Source organism: Mustelus asterias, chromosome 24 (assembly GCF_964213995.1).
Source record: "Mustelus asterias chromosome 24, sMusAst1.hap1.1, whole genome shotgun sequence".
NCBI lineage: Eukaryota > Metazoa > Chordata > Chondrichthyes > Carcharhiniformes > Triakidae > Mustelus > Mustelus asterias.
Genome location: NC_135824.1, coordinates 36,291,098 through 36,313,629, shown reverse-complemented (window position 1 = coordinate 36,313,629; position 22,532 = coordinate 36,291,098). Strand labels below are relative to the sequence as shown.

The 22,532-nt window shown below is 38.8% G+C and overlaps 1 protein-coding gene across 2 annotated transcripts in view; it reads left to right on the top strand.

Moving 5' to 3' along the window:
* The window catches only part of abhd17c (abhydrolase domain containing 17C, depalmitoylase), a 79,481-nt gene extending 57,190 nt beyond the window's left edge, over window positions 1-22,291 (top strand). Inside the window, exons 2-3 of one of the 2 annotated variants that reach the window (XM_078241551.1) lie at window positions 435-614; window positions 19,802-22,291. In XM_078241551.1, the coding sequence (XP_078097677.1) occupies window positions 435-614; window positions 19,802-20,021 (400 nt within the window). In that variant the 3' untranslated portion in view covers window positions 20,022-22,291. The remainder of the gene's footprint in view (window positions 1-434; window positions 615-19,801) is intronic. The other variant, XM_078241552.1, reaches the window with a different exon arrangement.
* Window positions 22,292-22,532: the final 241 nt, after the last annotated feature.

Sequence of the window (22,532 nt, the reverse complement as noted above, 5' to 3'; positions counted from 1 at the left end):
ATGATTGTCAACAAAAGATGGATCAAGAATAGAATCATCAAAGAGGAAAGATGTTTGGATTTCTAAGAGACATGAAATATTTAAAGAATCGAAAGAAACAATGTTGTGATTAAGTCATTGTAGGAAGAGGAATGAAGTCTTTGTGTCCTGAGGGTGTGCTCTCTGAAATAAGTCAATGCAAAAACAATAGCTAGGAAATGAGTGATGGTATTGTGCGTGGGTGAGGGTAGGTTTGTGGAGCTGGTCATTAATTTGAAGAACAAGCATAGTGGAGAGAGGATAGAGCCTTGTGGAATCCCTGGGTTGAGTGAGAATGTGTCTTCAATTCAGCCACACTCAAGTTGTCAGAGGAACTCAATACTGTACTTGAAATAACTGCACTATGTCAGTTTATGATTTTATTCAAATACCTGAGACTTGTATTTTTTTTATAGGTATGCTGTTAGTCCAGAGAACATCATTTTGTATGGTCAAAGCATTGGCACTGTTCCAACAGTAGATCTGGCATCACGCTATGAATGTGCAGCTGTTATTCTCCATTCTCCTCTTATGTCTGGTTTGCGTGTGGCATTCCCTGATACCAGGAAAACCTACTGTTTTGATGCATTTCCAAGGTAAGTGGAGTTGATGGTTATCTCCTGAAGTAGTAAAACTTGTGCATTTGTGAAATATACAAGTTTGTAACAGTGAAAAGACTGAAAATTGTTTTTGTGTAACTGATTATTTTAGGACACATTAGCAGGACTATCTACAGTTTTTCTTTAAAATGTTGCTATGAAGTGCATGTTTCAATCAAGTTTAAACCACAAGTGAATCCAGCAGAATTCTAGCATTATCTCCAAAATGTCATCTTCCCTCTTTCTGTCCTATTAAGTATAGAAAGCATCTAACATCATAGTGTACAATACATGCAAGGTTGGATATCAGTGTATTGAGTGATCAAGAAAGCTTGTAATCAATTTGTTTGTGAAATAGTGGGTCTGAATTTAAGAAATGGTGGATTTTTAATCCTGGCCAAACCACATCATTGCATATTACTGAAAAGTCTTTGAAAAAAGTGTTTTTGCTGCTTAACACAACTCATTAGGATAGCATGCATCATTCAACAGCTATGCAGTTTAATTGAAAACAGAATGAGTGTTTTATTCCAAGTCAGAGCGTCATTTAGCTTAATGAAATGGAAAATTTTGAAGTATCACAACAGTCGCCAGGATCATATGAGACGATAGTTTCATTAGTAACAAATCTACCATGGATTGGTAAAGCTATTGTACTACAAACACCCCAGGAAATGTAAAGTCTGAGGCAAGCTGACATCTTATCCGTAAGACAAATATACCTCATCGTTTATCTCATTGTTGTTCTGAAACATTGAGGACATCATAAAGATTCAAAGACCATTCATTCCTTCCCTTGTTTTTCTAAATAGAAAAATAGTCAAAGTAACTATAAATCCTTGAAATAATTGCTTGCTCTATTTATTAAAAGAAAACTGGCAGTCATTTTACAACAGTACAGAAAAATGCATGGAGGGCTAAGGCATAAGATGTTCTGTCAAAGGTCAATCTTGGTGTTCAAAAGTCATCAAGAAAATGTGGAATTGTAGAAACAAATTCCTACCATGACCTGTTGAGTCTCAACTGAGAATGACGGCTGTGGGGAAACCCCATGAACTTCAAGCTGAAACTTCTTGCATAGGTACAAACTTATTTTACTTACTTACTGCAAGTTTACTTACTTATTGCAAGTACTTCAAACACAGAATGGGTTCTTATTCTTGTAAATGTCTACTGTTCCATAAACTCTCTTTCATTCGTAAGCGCTGCTTGGTTTAGTGAAAAAAATAAACTGTTAACTTTGTTCTTGAACTACCAATTGGATCTTTTCACCCCTACTTTCTACATGTTCATCTTACCTTTTTTGTGATTTGAGGCCAGACACAATCGACAAGAATATGCCATTTAAAAAAAAAACAAGGCTAATGGTACTCTCCACTATTCGAGCGAATTGAAAGTGACTTCAGGCAAGCGCAGACACGCAGCTAAACGTGGAAACTGGAATTAGCTACCTGAGATGCACTGCTTCTGTAAGCTGTGTGGAGGTGGCATCTGCTATCTGACTCTCCGTCCTCACACCTTCAGTGGCATGAAGTTTCTGTACTTACATTGTAGAAATGGACTAACCTCATCACAGAAAGTTAAGACTTATCCATTTGAGTCTAAGTCCCCTGTTCATAGTGTTATACGTCTTTATTACTGCCAAATGATCTTGCTGAACTGAAAATTAACATTCTCACATGTGGAATCGCATTCCTTCAGACCTTAATAGAGATTTTTTAAAGATTACTTCTTTTTTAAACATTTTCCTTTGTGTTTTTCTCTCTCTTTCTCTCAATCTTAGTCCAATCTTTATTTTCCTCTCTTCATTTCACTTTATCTGAATTGACGTTGAATTCACTATTTCAACTCGCACTTTCTGTTTCAGACTGTACTGTTCCTTAAAAACGCTTCAATCAGATTAGTTAATGAGACAAACAATTGCTTGCTCTGTTCTCACAGGTCGCGGCTGCCTTGCAGTGGGTGTTGCATTGTTTATATCTCTAACTCACAGCAACATTCAATGTAAAAGGTCTCAAAAGTGATGTTGTAAAGGGCCAGTCTGATGAACAACAGTCGCCATTTTGTTAGCTGCAGTTACTTTTTGCCCCAGTAAATGTGTGCCAATCAAGTGCAGGTGTGATACATATATTTTGCAATACTGGAGGGTGAACACTAGACCTGTGACAGATAAAACATGCACTAGATATATTTAACTGTACCAGAGGATCTCCCATGACATTACTCATGGTGAGTCGAGGCAGACGCTACCTTGTCACATACTGCGATATCATGTAATGGACAACATGTTAGAATAAAACCATGCAATGAAAACGGAATTTAAGTGTTTACATCATCAAATCCATGATTCTGTCTTCACCCTGCCTTCAAAATTCTAATTTTGCTGATTGCCTTTTTTCTTTATTAGAACACAGTTTACAGAAGGTAAGTAATGTACAGCAGTTATTGATACATATGTAGTATTGTGAGTGTAGTGAGGAGGGAGGGTTTGTGGAGTTCAGTGTCTGTTATGAGGAATGCTGAATTTTGGTGAAGTTGGAATATGGCTATGCTGCAGTGGGGATGCTTGGCATTTGATTTATTGATGAACTCCCACATTCTGTTGATGGTGGAATGAGGGGGTGATGAGTTACAAGCTGATATCAATCATGGGTTGGGGCGGGGGAACTATTTTAAAATAAATATAGTGGTAGAAATTTGGGTTTGGTTTAAAGAGTGACTGCGCTGCGCTGGGGATGGTTTCAGGATTTGTTAACAGGATTTATTATTACTGGTGGAGATACTGGGGCCTATTAGCAATAGGGTCCAGAGCACTGACTGAGGGTTAATCTAGTAGCATTGGGTAAGGACGTAGCAAATGTCTAGCTGCATCGTGTAGGTATCAAAGTTTAGAAACACTGGAGAGGAATCTGAGGCTAGAAGTACAGAGCATCTCTAGATAGCCAACTGGGTTTAGGACAGGCTTGTGAAATGTCCCAGAGTCTTGGGGTTTGGGTGGCAACATACTGGTGACAGAGGTTACAATGGACAGAGAGGGTTGTGACAACAAGGAGCTCTCAAAGGAAAAAGGGGGTGACTGGAAGGGGCAGGATAACGGGAATATGCACCATTCAGCAAGGGGGATATTGGAATATCCCCTATGGTGAAGAGCACTGATTTGTAATGAGATTCAGTAGTTGAAAGAGTGCTGAGATCTAGGAATATTTGGGAAGGGGAAGACTGGTGATAGGGTATGAGATCTTTTGTTTCACAAATTTTGGAGCGATGTTTCTGGATTGCAGAAATAAAGAATGAAATGGTGCATGTTGGAACTCTGCCAGACATTAATTTATTTTCAGTTATGGGACCAACAGTTAAAGTGTTCACCCATGACAAGTAAGTGCCCTTAGTGCTAAATTTTCACCTCCCTTCTTCAAGATCATAAGTAGGATAATATTTTTTAAATTATATAGAATTCCTTTGTGTTGCATTTGTTAAACATACTGAACACTATATCAAGGTACAGTAAAAGTCCTGAAAGCATTTAAAATTAAAGGGAAAACTATTGTACCAAAAGGGAGCATATTTGAAAAACAATGTTAAACCGCGGTAAATTTGTAAGGATTGCCCCACTTTGCCAGTCGTTTAATCCATTTCCACTAGTTTACGGCAAAACCACCTGTCCACAATTCCCATAGCAAAACACTGCTCAGTGATGGGATTACTTCAAATTTTATCAAATAATTCCTAGGTTATGCACAAATTTTCTCACATTTACAGTAGACCAGAGCGCGCTCAAGGTTCAGACAGCAACAGCTGCATCAGCACCTGAATTCAGCATTGACAGTGGTGGGAACACATCTGGCATCATCATCTCAATATGCGGGGGGGAGTGGGAGACAGGAAAATGAAAGATAATTTTCGACAAGCATTTCCTGCAAATCCAACACTTGCATCCTGTGTTCACTTTCTGGTCAGTTCATTGTTTTGTTTTTGATATGCCACAATATGTATACAATTGTTAACATGATTGACAATGCAATCAATTGCAGAGTGATTGATTCCATATCTGAATCCAGTAATCTTGAAAGTACTGAGTTTTAGAAGCTGTTATTGTTCTGCTGCTATCCCACAGACACTTTCATTTCAACATTCACCTTGAGGGACGGAATGGGAATTTCTCCCCTTGAGGTTGGTCACCTTCAACTGTCATGAGAATTGCACTTGTCCACAATTTGCAAAAACATGTTTGGCATGCATCATTGTATGATGGTTGGTGATTTCTGTAGTCAGTCCTAACAAGAGAATTGTTACATAACATATCTTCCTTGTTAAACCCATTGCAGTCTCGACAATTCCATAAAATACTAGCTAATTAGATGAAAATCTAATTTCCATTAAATGAAATTGAATTTTAATTATAAATGTTACCTCCACTTAATTATAGTCCTAACCCTAAGGTGGCATTTTCCAGACTGTTGATAACTGGCCCCTTGTGGTTTATTGGGAATCCAGACGTGACTAATAGTTTAATTATTAGTAATAGACACTTTTTAATTGGATATGTGATCACAATAATATTGGAAGTGTTTCCATGAGAACTTTAGACCCTCTATGCATTTGTACAGTCAGACAACAAGTAGTGGACAAAAATACTCTTTATTCTTTTCCCTTCCTGAAATTTGTCTTAAATATGTTTTATTGTGTACTGGAGACTAAATTAATTTCCCATGTAACCATTAAAGTTTACTTATTAGTCACAAGTAAGCCTTACATTAATACTGCAATGAAGTTACTGTGAAATTCCCCTAGTCACCGCACTCCGGCTCCTGTTCAGGTCAATGCACCCTAACCAGCATGTCTTTCAGACTTGTGGCTTTCCTTATGCATTCTGGACATTCCAAGTACCTTGTGCATTTCAGTGAAAGATCTGTGCATTGTTCTTATTGCCCCATGTGAAGTTAACATAGTCCTTAGTACTTATGGAGGTTCCAAATCGCCAACACTGCTTTATTACTGGCACTTTGCATGGGATATGATAGCCAAAGAATAATCGCTTTGCAAATCTGATTTATGGAAAGCTATATAAAGTGTGAAAAAATATAATTACATTTTCACTCATCCTATTTTATATATTGCTGAGGAAAGCAGCATAGCTTGTTGTCTTACAGAAGATAATCATATCAGACAAGTCTTTGTCAATGTAGCTAGAGACATTACTCTTCTCCAACAAAAATCTTGAAATATTTTGCATATGTGTCCTGACTCTGTTACTAGACCAGTCAAATTCATTAGATCTTTATTACTTCATTGCTTTCATCCTTTATATGCACCAGCAATGACTATGATCGAATAGAAGTTAACCATAAATCCAGAATTTCATTGTGTTCCCAAATCTGATCAGCTTCCCAAATATGTTAAATGCTGTAACTCCCATCTTGTAAATTATAAAAATATCTCAATCACAAGAGCCAGTTGATAGGAATAGAACTTTTCACAATTCCCCTGGATGTGCTTGACATGGCCTCAGCTGTTGAGATTGTTGGCTTTCAATTTCTTATTTATAACAGAAATCACTTAGTGGAGGATTATTCTCTAAGCTTCAATTGCAGTGTTTATCTAGCCTTTTCTAGAAAGTAAATAATAGGAGAAGCACTCACCTGAACTACAACTGAAGCAAGTTTCCCTTAAGGGTATCTGTGACTAATGATGTGGAGATGCTGATGTTGGACTGGGGTAGACAAGATGAGAGGTCACACAATACCATGTTATAATCCAACAGGTTTATTTGAAATCACAAGTTTTTGGAGCACTGCTCCTTCGTCAGATGAAGTGGAGCGAGGTGCGCAGGCACAGAATACATAGTGAAGGGATGACCTAAGAACCGATAATTTAAGGCAGAGAGATAATTACAGACAATCAAAGAGTGAGATGGTGTTAAACACGATGCAAACTAATTCAAGGTATGTATGGTGTCAAAACAGGACAGCCAGGAAGATTTTTCCCCCACAGGACAATATGGTGGGGTTACATGTAGCGCGACATGAACACGAGATCAGAGTTAAGGCCGTCCGAGTAATTATCTCTCTGCTTTAAATGATCAGTTCTGAGGTCACCCCTTCACTTGTTATCAGCATGTCGACACCTTACACATACTAATTATACTTAACCACTTGCATTTGTCAATTAGCACTTATGATTACTTGTGTAAAGACTTGTTATTCAGCTGGCCTACACTGTCTGTACTTGTCCTTTGACACTCTTGATTACCTATTAGTGTAGGGCTATCATCACTCTGCCTATATATTCTGTGCCTGAACACCTCGCTCCACTTCACCTGACAAAGGAGCAGTGCTCCGAAAGCTTGAAATGATGCCAACAGCACTAAGTTGCTCAACAAAGCTGATCAGATGAGAAATTATTTGTAATTTTGGTGTCAGGTAAGTACTTACTTGAGGTTATGGCTGGGTATGATTTCCCTGTAGTGGTTTTATATGTCATTATGTATAAGGAGACTGGACAAAGCTGTTGATACCTTGGATGAAGCTAGAATCTGGACGAAATTTGGCACTTATATGTGTCACCACTCTGCTAAGCAGTTCACTGCAATTATTGTGCAGCACTTGAATCCTTCCAAGGCTATCTGCAAGGAGAGCCTTATATTTTCTGAAGAGGACATTAACAGTCGAAGCTGTGTGGAAATAGTTTAATTACTTTTAGTAGTTTCTTGAAAAAAGACCATACGTTCAACTGGCTTTGAGCTATATGGGGCAACGAAATCTTATCAATACTGCTGCACATTTAAAGAGGTCTTCACTACTGGGATTATTTAACACAATTTTAACTTTCATACGCTCCTTTTCAGTATGTGTTTGATCCATAAGAAACCCTTCCAAGGCATAACAGAAGCAGCAAGTTCAAACTTTCAGTAGCTGTTGTCTTAAAACAAGTATTGGATCTGTATATCAAACCAAGCCCCAACTAATAATAGACCCCAGGGCTGTGCCCAGATCCTGATAACTCCGTGATGTTCTCCGATTTTTAATCGGCTTGGGTGGTGGTGGTGGTGGGGAGGGGGGATTTGATGGTGAATGGGGAACCCACTTTGTTAAGTCCGTTAAACCTCCTGAAGAACTTGTTAATGAGCGAGGGAGAGCAAGAATGTAATTTTCAAAGATGAATTCTGCAAACCCAAACAATCTGGTGCATGTAGTACACAGCTGTTTGGTTCAAAGCAGGAAGAAGTGAAGGTTTACGCTATGCTGTGAAAAGTCTTGAGACCTGGGGGATCCTGCTTCTGTTGTTTTTACCCCTCATTTGGCATAAGGCTGCTGGCCCTCCAAGGTGCTGCCTTTGGCAAGGCAGAGGCATGTTGCATTGTGGTTGTTGCCACACTCATTCTGCAGGCAACTCCCATTTCCTGGACAAATTTATCTCTGGCGACATTAGGACATTTACATTTCAAAATAGCGTTGTAAAGTAGCTGTGCAGTAGTTGTGCGTGTTTGGTACTGAGAAATGATCCTGACATTGAGTTCCTGACCTCACTTTGAACATACAGCCCCAAATTATGGTATGGAACCTTATTATTGATGTGAGTGGAATGTCAGCACCTGTAGTCTATTGCTTTTCTTCATTTATTGTCCTCTGTGGACTGCAACCAAAACTCCATGTTCTTAACATAGATTGAAGCCCAATAGATGACAAATCCAAACACAAGAATATCTTCAGGAGATCCTGCATAAATACCAACTTGGTTGTTATAATGCATCTCTGCAATGTTGGTGCTTTCATTAGCATTGCTGGTTTCACTGCATGACCAGTGGAAAATGCTATTGTTGTATTTTTTAGTTGATTCATTAATCATTTAATAAAGGCTCCTCTTCAATGAAGATGTTCAAGCATCCATGACAGCCTTTGGAACATAAGTTGTTATTGTTTCTGCAGTCTGAACCTTGATGAGACAGCTCCTGCAAGACTTAATTTCACTTCTGTTCTTACTTACTCTTCATTCACAATATCTTTATATTGGAATATCCATGCACGTCCCGTAGAATGTTCACCCTCCTAGGCAGTGTAAACACTTGAGGAAAACATGGCATTAGCTACAAGTGGCATAGTGGGCTTTTAACTTTAACTATTTCACCATCAGTCTGGTACTTAATATTTGAAGGAAATTGCAGTCTTAATTAAAAATAAACAACTTCCCAAAATGTGGTTAAAATAGTATCTAAGTGGGTATCATCTTCCTAAAACTTAATCATGATAACCATGGGAATCAGTTTACATCATTGCCTGAAGGTTCTTTACCACCTTCTTTGTGACATGACTGAGGTACACATAAACAGATAAGAATGATTGTTCTCTTTGCTGGGCAGTGCATGCCTCGTGTTTGATTGCCCAGAGTTTGTAATTAAACCTGTATGTTTCTATTTGCTTTTGATTCTGCAGCATAGCCCTCATTTCGCCAAGAAATGTGGCCGCTTTTCCCAGGTAATGGCAGACATCTGAAGCAGGCACTTTGTATTAGTCTGCACAGGAAAGCTGAAGATGAAATGCCTGATCTATAAGGAATTTAAAAATATAGCGAGTTAGTTAGGAACTAACTGGATTTAAATTATTTTTGAGTGGTGATGAAGCAACTTAATGATAAAGATAGACAAATCCCCAGGATCCAACGGTTTCCACACGAGGATATTAAATTGAAACATTGTCAATGTCACTTCACTATTTAAGAAAGGCAAGGGATAAAATAGGAAATAAAGAGCTGACGTTTTGCTAACAGATATGTGTCAGTTACTAGAATCGATTTTTAAAGACAGGGTAATTGAGCAGTTGGACGAGTGTGAACTGATCAGTGAAAGCCAGCTTGAGTTTGTAATGGGTATCTTGTTTAAAATGTATAAATTATTGAGGTTGCATAGACCAGACTTGTGTTCCCTTGAGTAAAGAAGATTAGAGGATGATCTAACTGAGGTATTTGAGGGTAGAAAGGAGATAAACTATTTCCTCTGGTGGGAGATCCTAGACAAGAGGACAGTAACGTTAAAATAAGATGTAGGCTATTCAGATATAATGTCAGAAAACACCTCCGGAAAGTTAGTGTTGCAACGAGGCCAATCGAAAATTTCAAAACTTAGATTGACAGATTTTTGTTAGGTCATTAAGGGTTCTGGAACCATGGCGGCTATATGGAGGTAATGTACAGATCAGCCATGACTTAATTGTATGGTGGAACAGGCTTGAAAGCCCAAATGGACTATTTTATTCCTGCATCATTTCAAGCAAATATGTAGGCAAATTTCTTTGAAGTGCAAAATAATTTTATTGGATCCCGACAAGGGCAGGAAACGTGGTGTGCGGAGTGACTCAATTTAGCAGGATGGGACATTTCAGTTTCCCAGTGGCTGATTGAGATGCAGAGATAAGGTCAGCAACCTGTTTGCGCCATCTCAAGCATATGTCAGCCTGTGCAATATATTTGCATTCCATGAATACTCATTAGTGTAAAACTTGTTTTAGTAAAGTCCTACCTTCAAGACAGTCAAGAAGAGTGAGAATTGCATGGCACCCAGTTCACGGTAGTTCAGCATTGTGCAGTTGTGTATAAGGTCAGTGGTTTTCCTTGTTAATCTCCAGGCATAAGGGAGGGGAACAGGGGAATAGATTCTTGCATGGAGGCTTGGGACCAGCAAGTGTGAGTCAGGGGTGAGGGGGTTTTGAAATTGGGGGTACAATGGGCCAGATGGCTTCTTTCCGTGCCCTGAATTTCTAATTCTGTGATTCATCCTCTCATTACTGTAGAATTCGCAGCAAGGTCAAAACAGATACCTTTTCCCTGACACAGATAAGACATTCAGCAGCCATGTATCTCAGCAGTGTGAGACTTAAAAAGATTTGAACTTTACTTATAGTAAAGAACAAATTCCCCCCAGCTTTGTTTCTTTGTTGTTAGTTGCACCAGGAAACTACATAGTGTTCTTAAGACTTAAGAGTAGTGTGCTGTATAAATGGTGGAAGACTCCTCTGACATGAAGCCCTGTTGGCCTGGACAATGGACATTTAAGTAGAGAGTTGGGGGCACATTTCTTGCTATAAAGCATTTAGTCTTCCCACCTGTTGGGCATGAGGATAATGTTGAAGCGGCTGTGTTATTTTTGTTTCACTGTAGATTTGGATTTCATTGTGAAATCTTGTTACTCAAGCCATCAAATGACCTGTCAGGTGATGACCTCAATTCTTTATGATTTGTGAGGTTTTTATTACAACTTTTTAAAATTCTCTTTCAGGAAGCTAATCATAAATAATAGAGATAAGAGTAGGTAAACTTTGTGAACTTGTGCAGCAAGTGAAAAAGTGGCAGGGTGTACTCACCTTCAATCTCCGAATTCCTAATATGTGCTCCTAATGGGCGAATTTCTACCTCCAAATTTGTAATGCCTACTTTGTATGGTAATATTATACTTCTCATATCTAAAGAAGACAACTTTAATCATGCACCATCTCGGCCTTTTGGCTAAGATCAAGTGTAGTATGAAGAGGATGCTGCACTTGGTTGAGGCCATTGGGTCACATTTAAGCTTCGTATTCATATGGAAGCAATTTTTTAAAGCGGCATCTCGGCCTTTTGGCTAAGATACAAATGAGATCAAGCCTTGGAGGAGGAAACCTCCCCCTCCTCCAATCACTTGGCTCATGTAGATCAGGCCCAAGACAGGTGTGAAGGCTGCCCTGTCTTGTCAGCCTGGATCGGAAATGTCTCAACTTGTTGAGACTCTGAATTGGACTTGATTTGATTGAATTGGAAAAGTATAAAAAACACAACACAAATTCTACCACGTTGCCTCAATCTATTGAACTACCTTTTAAAAATCTACTGGAACATCTTTTCAAAATAAGAGGGTATTTTTCCCCTGTTATCTTTCTGCCAGCTGTATTAAACACAATAATCAGGAACTCTGTGAACAGTGGGAAAAGTAGCATGTATCTATTATACCCACATATTGCATTATAAAAAAATCATTAAAAAATTTATCAGGAAACAATCTAAAACATTAACATGGACGTCACTCCGTTGATCTGAAAATTCTTTTCACCTCATTGGTCAAATTGCTTTGCATCCATCCTATACCGATAAAATAAGCTGTGCTCCAAATTAACATCTACACTGATGGAGGTAAACTAGATTTTATTTTATTTTAGTATCTCCATGGTGGACTTTTATTTCAGACTCTCCATAAATAGTGAACCTCAGATCAGTTAGAGAGCGTTCTTGATCAGGGCTGTGGGGCTGGATTTAGTCTTTCCCATCAGTGGGAAAATACCAGCCGTAGTGTCAGGAATCAACACACAATGGGGAAGATACTTGAAGACTCGAGATGTTTCAGGAGGCTGACTGGCAGGAATATATGTAAGTTGCATTCTGATGGTTTGCAAGGTGTGAACAGCCTATCTTCCTCCCAGTGATCCCAAGACCCAGTCACTCAGCCTAAAATTCTACTAACTCCTAAAACCCCACCCTGTCAACCTGTCCAATACCATGAGTTCCTGGTGCCCCATCCCAATATTCCCAGACACTGGACCATTTTCCCAGTGCTCCCTGACCTATGGCTGCCCCAATGCTGAGAAACCTGTGTCCTTTAATGCTTTGCATAATAATCCTTTCCTAAAGTCTCCAACTAACTGTGGGCCATTGCCACAAATGATCTGTTATGATATTTGCCGTTCTACATCAATTTCTTTTTCTGTTTTCTCGTTCATCAGTGCCCCAGGAGAGTGGCTAGTAACACAAAACCCCAAACCTGTAATTAATTTCCTGTCTGTCATGAGACGCACACTTCTTAGTCTGGTACTCTTGGTCAAAATTATAGGCAAATTCCTTCCATTATTTGAATCAAATACTACAAACATCTCTTTCCATATACGTTTTTGATTTTGCAAAATAACCAGTTGTTTAGAATAAATGGTGAAATTCAGCCATCAACAGAAGATAATGTGTTAGCAGACTGCAGACAATCAATATCCTGCATCACTTAAACATTAATGATAACAATCACTCTGAGAGGTGGTGGGAGGGGAGAGAGGAGAACGAAAGCCAGACATTTCATCTTAGATTCTGCCCTGCAGCCAGAAGAGCTGTTAAACTCCTACACAGTTCCTTCACCAAATAATTGAATTCTTATTCATCTGAGTCTGTATTTAGTTGAGACAATAATTAATAATAAAACAATAAAAGACATTAAAAAGATAACTCCATCTTAGCAGCAAAATAATATGTTGTATATTGAAACGCATCGAGCACTTATGGCCTTTGTGTACAGATCATCTAAATGAATGATGTAGTGGAAGAACTGTACTGGTTACGTTATAATTGCAGACCTCTTGACATTAAGTAACACGACTGTGCCTTCCAATCAAGTGACTCATCACCTCTAACACTACTGCCAAAAACACCCTGTGTCCCAAGGTCACGCCGGAGAGCAAATACCTAGCTTTTCTCCTTAAATCTGCTTCTTCACCAACAACTGCAAGGGCTTAATTGAGACATTCAGCTGTGTCTGCTGCTTCTCCAGCTTCCCCTTGTTCACTAAGTCAGCCTACTTGCCCTGGTCCCGAGCGCATGAGTTTCTCTAGCTTTCCTCCCATCTCCTCAGATTTCTCTTTCTGGCCTTACTTGCACTATGCAACCCAGCTGCTCCTCCTCCTGACACTATGCCCACTGCTGACCACCCAACTTTATTTTCTTGTTGCCATTTTAGTTCCTTACCTGCATCAAGTCCTGTTCACCGATCACCCCTGTGCTTGCTGATCTGCATTGGCTTCTGGTTAAGTAGTGCCTCAATTTTACAATTCTCAACCTTGTTTTCAAATCCCTCCATGGCCTTGTTCTCTACGTCTTTGTAATTTCCTCGGCCCTCTTACTGCACCAATTACTAGCTTCCCCAATTTTAATTACTCCACCTTTGGTGGCTATGCCTTCAGCTACCTAAGCCCATAGCTCTGGAATTCCATTCCTAAACTCTCCTCCTGACTACATATTTTTCTTCTTTGACAATGCTCCAATGCTCCTTTAAAGCCTACTTCTTTTAACTTCCTACATTCATATCCCTTTTTGTAATTTGTTACCAAATTTTGCTTATAACCCCCTCTGATGCAGCTTGGGAAGTTTTGTTATGTTTAAGGTGCTATATAAAATACAATTTGTTGTTAGCTCATATAGTAATATGAATCCCTTTTTTCAGCTATCAACCCCTCCCTTTAAAAAATATCGTCACTATTCCCCCCCCATATCAAAATTCCTTAGAACGTCACCCCTTAAATCCCATTATTCCTTTAACTCCAATCGTATGTCTTCCCAATTGAGTTTCCGGCCACAACATCAAAATGGCCCCAAGCAAAGTCACAAATGAGAAATGCATATGAATTAGAATAAGGCTGTTTGGCCCCTTGAGCCTGCTCCACCATTCGTTAACAACATTACTGATCTAATTGTAGCCTCAACTCCACACTCTCACTTACTACTCATTATCCTTTGATTCTCTCGTTAGTCAAGAATCTATCTCTCTCTGACTTAAAAATATTCAATGGCCCTGCCTCCACCTGGACATGTTGATCCATATGCAGGCCCATCCTGTAGGTTAGGATGTGTTACAGGTTTGCTTTATGGTCAAGGACAAGAAGGTGGGACTGAGACCAGAATTTTCCAGTCCCACCCGCCACGGGAATCGTAGTGGGCGAGGAGCAGACCATGCAAAGGTCCGTTGATCTCTGATGGGATTTTCTGGTTTGGGGCGGGTACGGCCGGAAAATCCCGCTCTGAGAATCTGACAGGTATGGAGGATTCCAGGTACAGTACTGGAGGACAGATTGCAGAGCTTTGAAATGTAGAGGGATCTTGGCATCCTAGTGCATGAATCACCAAAGGTTAGTATGCAGATACAGCAAATAATTAGGAAAGTCAATAGAATGTTATTGTTTATTGCAACAAGAATTGAATACAAAAGTATGGAGTTTATGCTTCAATTATTTCCTATCTGCAATGCTGTGTATAGTATTTAAGGAAGGATGTAAATGCGTTGGAAGCAGTTTAAAGAAGAATTACTAGACTATTACCTGGAATGGGCAGGTTATTCATATGAGGAAAGATTAGATAGGCCGAGCTTTTATCCACTGGAGTTTAGAAGAATAAGAACTTGATTGAAATATACAAGATCATGAGCGGTTTTAGCAGGGTGAATGTGGAAAGGATATTTCCTCTTGTGTAAGAATCTAGAACTGCTTAAAAATATGGGACAGTTCATTTAAAACTAAGATAAGAGAATTTCTTTCTCTGAAGGTAAAGAGTCTTTGGAAATCTCTTCCTCCAAAGACATTTGAAGAAGTCTTTGAATATTTTAAGGCAGAGTCTTGATGAGCAAGGGAATGAAATGTTATCAAGGATAGGTGGGAATATGGAGTTGAGGTTACAATCAGATTAGCCATGATCTTTTTGAATGGTGGAGCGGAATCCAGGGACCAAGTGGCTTTCTGTTCCTAATTTGTATGTTCAATGAAAGGACCTTGTGTATGTCTTTCCATTAGAGAGAGACAATGGGTTATATAATCTAAAGGACATCATTCCACATTACAAGCATGTGCCAAGGTAAGAAGGTAGGCCTCCATGAACTACCACAGCAAATACAGGGATTGAACCCCCTGTGCTATTGGCATCATTCTGCATGATACCTTTAGCCATCTAGCCAACTGAGATAGTACATCAGGGTAATAGTTAAATCAGGGGAAGATTGTAAAATGTTTAAATTAAATAAACTTTCTCTGAATGCCCAAAGCATTTATGCAAAGATAAATGAATTAATGGCACAAATAGAGATTAAACCAGTTTGATCTAATAATTTTTGAGATGTGGTTCCTTGATAGCTAAGGATGGGAATGAAATATTCAGGGATACTTCATATCACAAGATGAGCAAAATGGAAAAAGAATGAGGTTAGCCACAATAATAATGGTTATCAAAAGGACAGGACTGAGGAAGGATTGTGGCCTGGAAGAGCAGGAAGTAGAATCATTGTGGGCAGAGATAAGAAATAACGGGAGCAGAACACATCGGTAGTTTATGAGCTCCCCTAACGGCAGCTGCACTGTTGAACAGAGTATAGTCACGAAATAAGAGGAGCATGTAATAATTGTGGGGAATTTCATCTTGTTGAGTAGACAAATCAAATTGGCAAAAATAATTTGGAAGACAAGTTCATGGAATGGGTTCAAGTCAGGTTATGAGAACAATACATTGCAGAATGAACCAGGGAAGAGCCTATTTTAGATATTGTTTTGTGTAATTAGACAGAGTCAATTAATAATCTCATAGCAATAGTTATTTAGGGAAAGTGTGATCATAATATTTTGGAATTTCATATCGAGTTTGAGAGTGACATAGATCAAATCCAAAGCTGGAGTACTGAAGTTTAAATTAAATATGCAGGAATGAGGGAGGGGTTGGCTACAGTAAATAAATTAAAACCTGTTACGGTAGAGAACCCAGGTGAAGGTTTAAAGAAATATTTCACATTTTCAAATAATGTAAATTCCACCGGGAAATGTCTGCCCATTCCACTGGCCTATATATATCCTGTCAAAAGGTATTATCCTCACTGTTTACCACATCTCTCAAATTTGGTATCAACAGCAAATTTTGAAGTGTTACTCTGTATTACAATAGCAAACTGCACATCGAATAAAAAGCAACGGTGATAGGAATTCCTCTTTACACATTTAAGATATTCCTCCCCTTTTACTCTTAACACTATTCCTATTGATATTTAAAGTCCCCCATTATAATCACTCTATAGTTATTGCACATTTGTGATTTCCCTGCAGGTTTGTTACTCTATCTCTCCCTCTTACTAGTTGGAGGCATATTGAAGACCCCCCAGAAGTGTGATCATATCCTTTTTGCTTCACAATTCCAACCAAGTGGATTCCGTCCTTGCCCCCTCAAGGACATCCTCTCTTTCCAACACTACAAAGTCTTCGCTAACCAGTACTGTCACGCCATCTCCTTTTTCCTTCCGTCTTCTCTGAACACTTTGTATACATGAATATTCAGCACCCAGTCCTTATCGCATTTAAGCCACGTTTCTATTGTTGCCACTACATCGTAGTTCCATATGGCTATTTAAGATTGTAGCTTATCAATCTTATTTGCACTTTGTGCAATTATAAACATGCATTGTGAACCTGTCTGTGTTATCATAGTCATTCCTAGTCTGCTCTTTTCTAATATAGAATCATAGAATCCCGACAGTGCAGATGGAGGCCATTTGGCCCATCGAGCCTGCACCGACAACAATCCCACCCAGGCCCTAACCCCACAACCCCATGTAACCCCTGTTGTCCTCCCCACACTAAGGGGCAATTTAGCATGGCCAATCCATCTAACTTGCACATCTTTGGACTGTGGGAGGAAACCGGAGTACCCGGAGGAAACCCACGCAGACGCGGGGAGAACGTGCAGACTCCACACAGACAGTGACCCAAGCCGGGAAATTGAACCCGGGTCCCTGGCACTGTGAGGCAGCAATGCTAGCCACTGTGCCACCATGCCGGTGATACTACTTTCTTTAGTACTGCCCAACACATTCACTCCTTTATGCATTGTATTCTTCTTTTCTACTTCTGTATAGTGGAGTCCAGCCACCCTGCCAATCTAGTTTTTGTAAACCAAATCAGTAGGGGTTGAGGTCCCTTTCTTTAAGGACATTATTGCAGTAATCCAATTTGTTCATTAATCTGGAAGCACTCCATGCTCTCAAATCTTCCCGCTGGGTTGCTAATCCAATACCATGTTCAGAGTCTCTCTACCCTTCACTGCGAAAACCAAAGAAATGTCAGTCAGTGAATATGCCACAGGAAATTTGATGATTTATTACAATCCAGTATGTACTTGGCTGTCTGGCATTGTGGGTGCCAAAATATTATTTAAAAAGTCAATTGATTAATGCATTTAGCTTAGAGCCTGAAACTTGCAAGCATTTTTTAAATTTTTGCTGTTTCCTCAATAACCAATGGCTTAAGACTCATTTTCTGATCTTAAAGGAACATAGCTCCATCTTCGTAACAGAAAAATACGTTGTGCATTCCCAGCTATAACCCTTCTATATTTAAACTGCATATCGTTTTACTTAATAGGAGATCTCTGCATTTCCATGTTAGTGTGTAATTTGTGTTAGGTGTTATGCAGTACAGTCACTAAAGAATAACTGGTTTCACTCTTCAACAATAGAGCAATACGTTGAGAGAAAAGGTTCCGAGGACTGCAGTGGCTGTGTTGTTTTGGAAGTTACAGTGCTGAGTTATGTACTGGAAGAGCAGAGATTAACTAACTGCCGTGGTTCTCTGGCAGAAATACCAGAATCTCTGTTCAACATTAAATTGATTAAGCACTTTGCTGTGAAAACAGAGTTGATGCCAAAAATAAACTGAACTGGGAGAGTTCAATGTATAATTACAATGGAATTCAAACTGCAGAATATGAACTGGGAGAAAGGCACAGTCATGAAACAATGCCAGTTTAATGCAGTGTAAACCAGTAGAGATTGTTAACTACCCACAAAGTGGAGCTATGGCAACAGCATTTTACATAATTTTAGTAGCAAGCACCTTACAAATACTTGCACGATGCAGTTAAATATACATTCAGTATATTTACTGAAGAACCATCTGGCCACCAGACACTAACCAAAGATGGAAAACACTCAATAATAAACACACATCTTGCCATTTTGCCAGCAGATATACAAAACTGATATAAATGGCGTAACAGTATGATCATTGGGTTCATCCATCCAACAGTGTTATCAATTCGGATTCAGTGTGCAGTGGGGTGGGTAGGGTGGCGAGGGTTAGTGGAGATATTGTACTTTGGTAGGATGTGACAACTGGTACTTTCCCAGTGATCTGTACCAGGACCTCATTTTTTCCAGTATGTTTCTCAATGACTTGGATGATGGAATATATCCAAGTTTGCAGATAGGACTAGGCTGAAGTGCAGAGTAAGTAATGTAGATGGGAGCAGGAATTTACACTTGGGGGTGGACAGATTGAGTGGGCAAAACTATGGCTTTCAAGCCAGAAGTCAATTTTTTTTTGTTGGTTAAGGGGATCAAGAGCCACAGGAAGGCAAACAAGGGTGAAATATAAGCCAGACATGATGTAATTGGCTGAATAGTCTTGAGAATTGAATGGCTTACTCCTGTGTTCCTGTAATGTTTTTTAAACTAATAAAAATGTAATTAGCTACATTTGCACTATCAGCATGTGACCAGTGCCCACTTTATTGGAAACATTGCTTTAATACACCCAAGACAGAGTTTTAAATCTCACTTCAATGATGATATTCACCAAGAGATATAAAATAGCAGTTTGTATTAACAACATTGAAAAATGAGATAATCTAACTCTTATTAAAAAGTTTTCTACAGAATTAAGCATACCTTGCATTTTCCGCCATTTGCTTCATTTATTAGATTCAAAAGCTGCATTTAAGTAGCACCTTTCAGCAGAATACTCCAAAGCAATGAAGTAGTTTTGAAGTGTTAGTCACTATTGCAATGGAGCAAAGCATAGCAGTTTATTTTTGTACAGGAACAACTTTGATATAAATAACCAGGTAATCTGACTTGTGATGTTGGCCAAGCAATAAATATTGACTATAATATCAGGACTGCCCTGCTGTGTGAATGTTGCCGGAGGGTTTTTATCTCCACTTCAGAGCGTCTCCTCAGTTAGGTATAAAACCTGGATATGTGCTCAAGTTTTGGACTGGTTCATAAATCCACAATCTGCTGATTCAGGTGAGAATGATAACCACCAAGCCTTGACTGATCTCTCATAAGTTGGGCAGGTTTTGGGAATTAAGTTTAAAAAAATTAAAGTTGTATTACATCTTTTGATTGTCCTGACGATTGTTTCCTCTGATGTCTTTTTGCTGGATGGGGTCTGTTGCACTGCACAATTCCGTTGAGACTACCATGCATGCACGTTTTAAAGGAGCCACTCCCACTCCTTGTGTATGACTTGTTTGTCCCCTGCCCAGTACATAACGGATTGTTTAGAGAGAGCATAGATGCTCACTATTAGACTAATAAACATCTCTACTGTTTTAATAGAATACCACTGCTTTTATTTCTCAACCTTTTTCATCTCTTTCAGCATTGACAAGATAACCAAGGTGTCGTCTCCTGTGCTGGTGATTCATGGCACTGCGGATGAGGTGATTGATTTTTCCCATGGCCTTGCAATGTACGAGCAATGTCCAAGAGCGGTAGAGCCCCTGTGGATCGAGGGAGCTGGACATAATGATATTGAGCTTTATGCACAGTATGTGGAAAGACTGAAGCAGTTCATAGATCATGAAATACCCATCTCTTGAGGACTATTGTGCGGATGTTTCCTCTGCAAATGTGAATGGAAGAACTGATCTGTGAAGTAATTTGCACATGGTTTAACTGGATAACTAGCTTTCAACAATACAGAAGCTACCAACTTTCAGGCTGATTTTATTTGAAACACTGAACAAAATCTCAGTTTCTTTTATACCAGGAAAACTCATGTGATTTATGTACCTTGCACATTAAATAATGTTCACCTACTGTAATTTTGAAGCAGTTTTTCGGTTATCAATCCTGTCATCCGTTTCCTGTATTCCTTAAAAGTTGTAGTTGATTCGTTAGAGGGATCGAATTTGTTTTTTGGCGACATTTATATGTCTCAGACTTTTGATTTTAGTTTTGCAACTGGTTTATAAACTGGATTTTTTTTTTAATATAACGTAACGACATGACAGGTCATGTGATTGTGGCTTCATAGATAAAACAGCCCTTCATTGAAGGATCGACCCAACATGAAGAATGTGATCTGAATGTTTATCACATTCTTGATATTTCTAACTGTCTCAAAGTACTGTACAGTATTTGTAAAACTGAGTGAATTTGGAAAGAACATTTCCACTTCTTTTGCTAATGAACACGAGTTCTTTTGTAAATGGTCTTAAATATTCCAAAATTTGTGGAGGTTTTTTTTCCATGTTACAGATGTGAAACAATACCTCAAGTATATCCCTAATGGTGCAGAACACAGCAGGTAGCCGGAAACATTTTTTTCACCAGTGTGTAAATTTATGAACTATTTTGACTGTTTTAAAGTTTTGATGTGTATTATTTTTCAGGATAGGTAATGTAATACTTTTCGATTGCATTCTCCTCTGAAGTTACTGTTCCTAAAATAACTGAGCTTTGGATGTACCTTCATAAATTGCAGTGTTTGTATATGATGCCTTTCAAGGTGATAGAAGCATCTTCTGTTTCAAAAAGTGTTGAGAATAAATGTGATAACTGCCTAATTTGATAGCTTTATTCTGTGAAATGTGTTTGATTTGTGGATGTAACTCTTTTTATTCTAGATTACCTAACATCCAACTTTTTAAAAATCTGTTACCATTTAAATTTCATAAATTTACACCTGTATTTTGTACAGGAACAGATGTAATTTGCTAATTTTAGTTGGAACTAGCAGTGATTTGAGGTAATGATTTTGACACTGGAATCGCATTTAAATATGCATAAATAATGCAAGACATTAGGAATAACACTACTAAACAAACAAATCAAAGCCTTAAATGTACTGTAAACCTCTGATTGCAGTAGATTTAGTTTCAGGAGTTCATTGTTGCTTTTGAGCAACTTACAACAAAGAGTAGCAATGAAGGATGCATGGAATTTAGGATGAGTTTTACATTAGAACTGTTTGTGTACAGTAAACAGGAAACAATATCACACAATTGCAGAATGTTACTTGGTGTGATCAGTCAAAAAATGTGATTTAAAATCTGATTAAACAGTAAAAATATGGTGAAAAATAACCCTTTTGACTAATTGTACAATTCTTTTCTCGTATTTCCTTTTTGTAGAAAAGCAAGGTACAAAATTAGGATTTAACTTCCTTATTCTCCAAAAGAAAGTGAATATTCTTCTGTGTTTTTTCCCCTTTCCCTTTGAACTCTGAGCTTTGACTTATCTAAGGGTGGAGGTAGACCTACATAGATACCGCTTACCAGTGCTGTCCTGCAAGATGGTGCACATGAAAGAAATAAAGATCTTGCATTTGTATAGTGCCTGTTACAACCTCAGGACATTGAGTGCTCTCTACAACTAAGTATATTTGAAGTATGGTCACTATTCTAACGTAAAGAAATACTGCAGCCAATATACTTGCAGCAAGGACCCACAAAACCCTGTGACCAGGGAATCTGTTTGGTGATGGTGATTGAGAGATTGTGATTGAGGGATTGATGTGGGCCAGACCACCAGGAAGAATTTCTCTTGGCTTTTTAAATAATGCCATGGGGTCATTTACATTCGCCTGAGAAGGCAAAGTGGACCTTAGTTTAATGTCTCATCCAAAATTGGGAGAGTGCACCCGGATTACCGCTGCTCCTGTTCCCATTCTCTAGAGGAAAATCCTTGGTCTCCGTTTGCTGCCTCTCTCGATATTGTGACTAAAGTTGGGACTTGGCATGACCAGGCTTGTCATCACTTTCCTATGTTGCGATGTAATCTCTACTGTATTCTCTTGTTATTTCCCTGGTATAGTTACTGTGCTGTGAATGATTAAAACCTTGTTAAAAGACTAAAGTGATATTCCATTCTGATTAACTGGATGTGGTCATTTGGAAATCCTACTTCATTCAAAGCTATGTAGTCTTCTTGCCTGCCGTTTAGGATTCTGAAACTACACTGTTCAATTTTGTTTTCCTCTTGTCATTTATGTTGCTTAGTCAATTCGGATTCTAAATTGCCTTGAAGCAAAGGCAAAATTTCAAAATCATAGACACTTGCAGCATGGAACGATTGCTGCTAAGGAGCCATCCACCCTAATCCCATTT